Source organism: Phalaenopsis equestris, unplaced genomic scaffold (assembly GCF_001263595.1).
Source record: "Phalaenopsis equestris unplaced genomic scaffold, ASM126359v1 Scaffold000136, whole genome shotgun sequence".
Classification (NCBI taxonomy): domain Eukaryota; kingdom Viridiplantae; phylum Streptophyta; class Magnoliopsida; order Asparagales; family Orchidaceae; genus Phalaenopsis; species Phalaenopsis equestris.
In genome coordinates this window covers 200710-202724 of record NW_018164578.1, presented here as the reverse complement: position 1 = coordinate 202724, position 2015 = coordinate 200710, and the positions used below count along the sequence as shown (strand labels likewise).

Here is a 2015-nt window from a genome sequence, read left to right as displayed (position 1 = left end):
AGAATTGGGTGGTATGTATGTAAATGCCCCAATTTAATAATACTTCATTTAAAACTTATTTTGGATAAAATCAATGCAATATCTTTTAGTGTCATTCCTTATTGAACAACTACATGATTGTCACCTTGACGTTGCTATCACTTCAAGTGAACTTTCTTGCAGGCTTTAGGTTAAGAATTGTTGAAGCAATTTGTTAATTATATAAATGTTTTCAGGTGTTGCTGACACAAAATCTTATATACTTGAGAGCCAATTACCTTCTGATATCTACAAAAAATTTGTTGAAGACAAGGGGACATCTCATCTTTCTGGGTTTACATTTGTAGTGACCAGCATCATTCATCTCGCTGGTGGTAAGATCCCCGAAGGTGTGTAAATGCCCCATTACCATTTCTGGGAAAAACGTTCAGCTCTGGCATCAATTTCTATCGGTTATATTTTTGGTCCACTCTTCGTCCTGTCTAATCTTTCATTGCTAATTTTATCTAGTTATATAATTGGTGTAATCTCTACTATTTTTTTTACTTATTCAAATAAAATAAATAATTTGATTAAATAAAAAAGTTTTTCTCTATTAAAATAGCTGTGTTATTCTTATTGTGGTTATTCTTGTTTAAGTTTACCGAAATACCGATTATTTTAAGCTGTACTCTCCAGCTCTATCTCCATTTTACTTTCAAAATATTTGGGTTTTATAGTTAAAGTTTTACATGGATAGATTTACATTTGGTCTTTTTTCAATCTAATTCATTATTCCACGCGCAGAGAACCTTTGGCATCATTTAAGACGGATGGGATTAAGTGAGAGTGATGAGAACCATCCAGTGTTTGGGAACACCAAGCAAACATTGGACTTGCTTGTGCAACAGAGGTTGGCCTCTATTTGGTTACAACTAAAATTTAATGCAGACGTCTTTTGCTTGATATTAAACTGCTATCTTTTTTTTTTCTTGAAAAAATATGTAGATTTCTACAGAAAGAGAAAACTAATGGCCCTGAGGGAAATGTTATCGTTTATGAGCTTGCTGAGAGAGCATTAGAAGGATCCGTTTATAAGAAGTTGAAAGATTCCATAGTCGAGGTAAATTCCTTAGATCATTATTCTATTTATCTAATTCCTAGAATGTGTGAAATAATATCATTTTATATGTGAAGATTAGCCTAAGTAGGTAAAGTATAACCTGGTGCACGATGTTTTGGCCAATTAGAGAGTTGTAGGAATGGGTAGGTGTATGTAACTTTGCCCCTTCTTGCCTCCTTTTCTGAATATCTTTTATGAATATACCTCCTTGCGATAATTTTTGCAGTGCTATATCTTGATGAAAAATAAAATGCATATTGCTATGTTTTGTTTCCAATCTAATGAGCCTTTGAAGTTTCAATTGTAAATCACATTGTTTACTCTTATCAAAGTGATGTGCAAATTAAATAAATTTAGCAGCGACCTAACAATTTTTGTTTATTGATATATTGGAGTTCATGATATTGGCAATTTGGTTGGAGTTGGTATTAAATATGCTGGTTGGAATAAAACTCACCAACCTATGTTGAGTGCAGTAAACTTCGAGCCCACTTTTTTTTTGTTTAATTTCTTTATTTCAGAGAAGGATAAAGTTATTTATGGATTATTGTCTCGAAAGGTTCTTCAATCATTTAATTGAAATCGAACATCAAGGTGTAATATTGTCATGTTTGCTAGTAATCCAAAGTTTTTGTAAGCATAACTAGCTAATACAACATGGTTATATAACAAATTATAACATTTAATGTGAGTATTCTTATAATGCATTAACTAGCTTTAAAAGTATATTTTGCGATTAATATGCTATGTCCATGCTATTAAATATTAAGGAAGCTTCGGATTAACTACTTCCAAGAAAAATAATAGAATAGCATTATGATGGGAAATTGATGACTTTTAATTGAGTTAATTAATCATTTTAGAAATAATAGTCCTTCTGAGAATATTGATAGGATGGCTTGGAACTGTTTTTAAGTAATTTCTTTTTTATCAT

The 2015-nt window shown here is 31.3% G+C and overlaps 1 protein-coding gene across 1 annotated transcript in view; it reads left to right on the top strand.

Moving 5' to 3' along the window:
- Positions 1–2015, top strand: part of LOC110021612 (melanoma-associated antigen 1-like) — a 6243-nt gene that overhangs the window by 2859 nt on the left and 1369 nt on the right. The window contains exons 2-4 of the mRNA XM_020720173.1: positions 216–368; positions 766–871; positions 967–1081. Coding sequence (XP_020575832.1) covers positions 216–368; positions 766–871; positions 967–1081 — 374 coding nt within the window. The remainder of the gene's footprint in view (positions 1–215; positions 369–765; positions 872–966; positions 1082–2015) is intronic.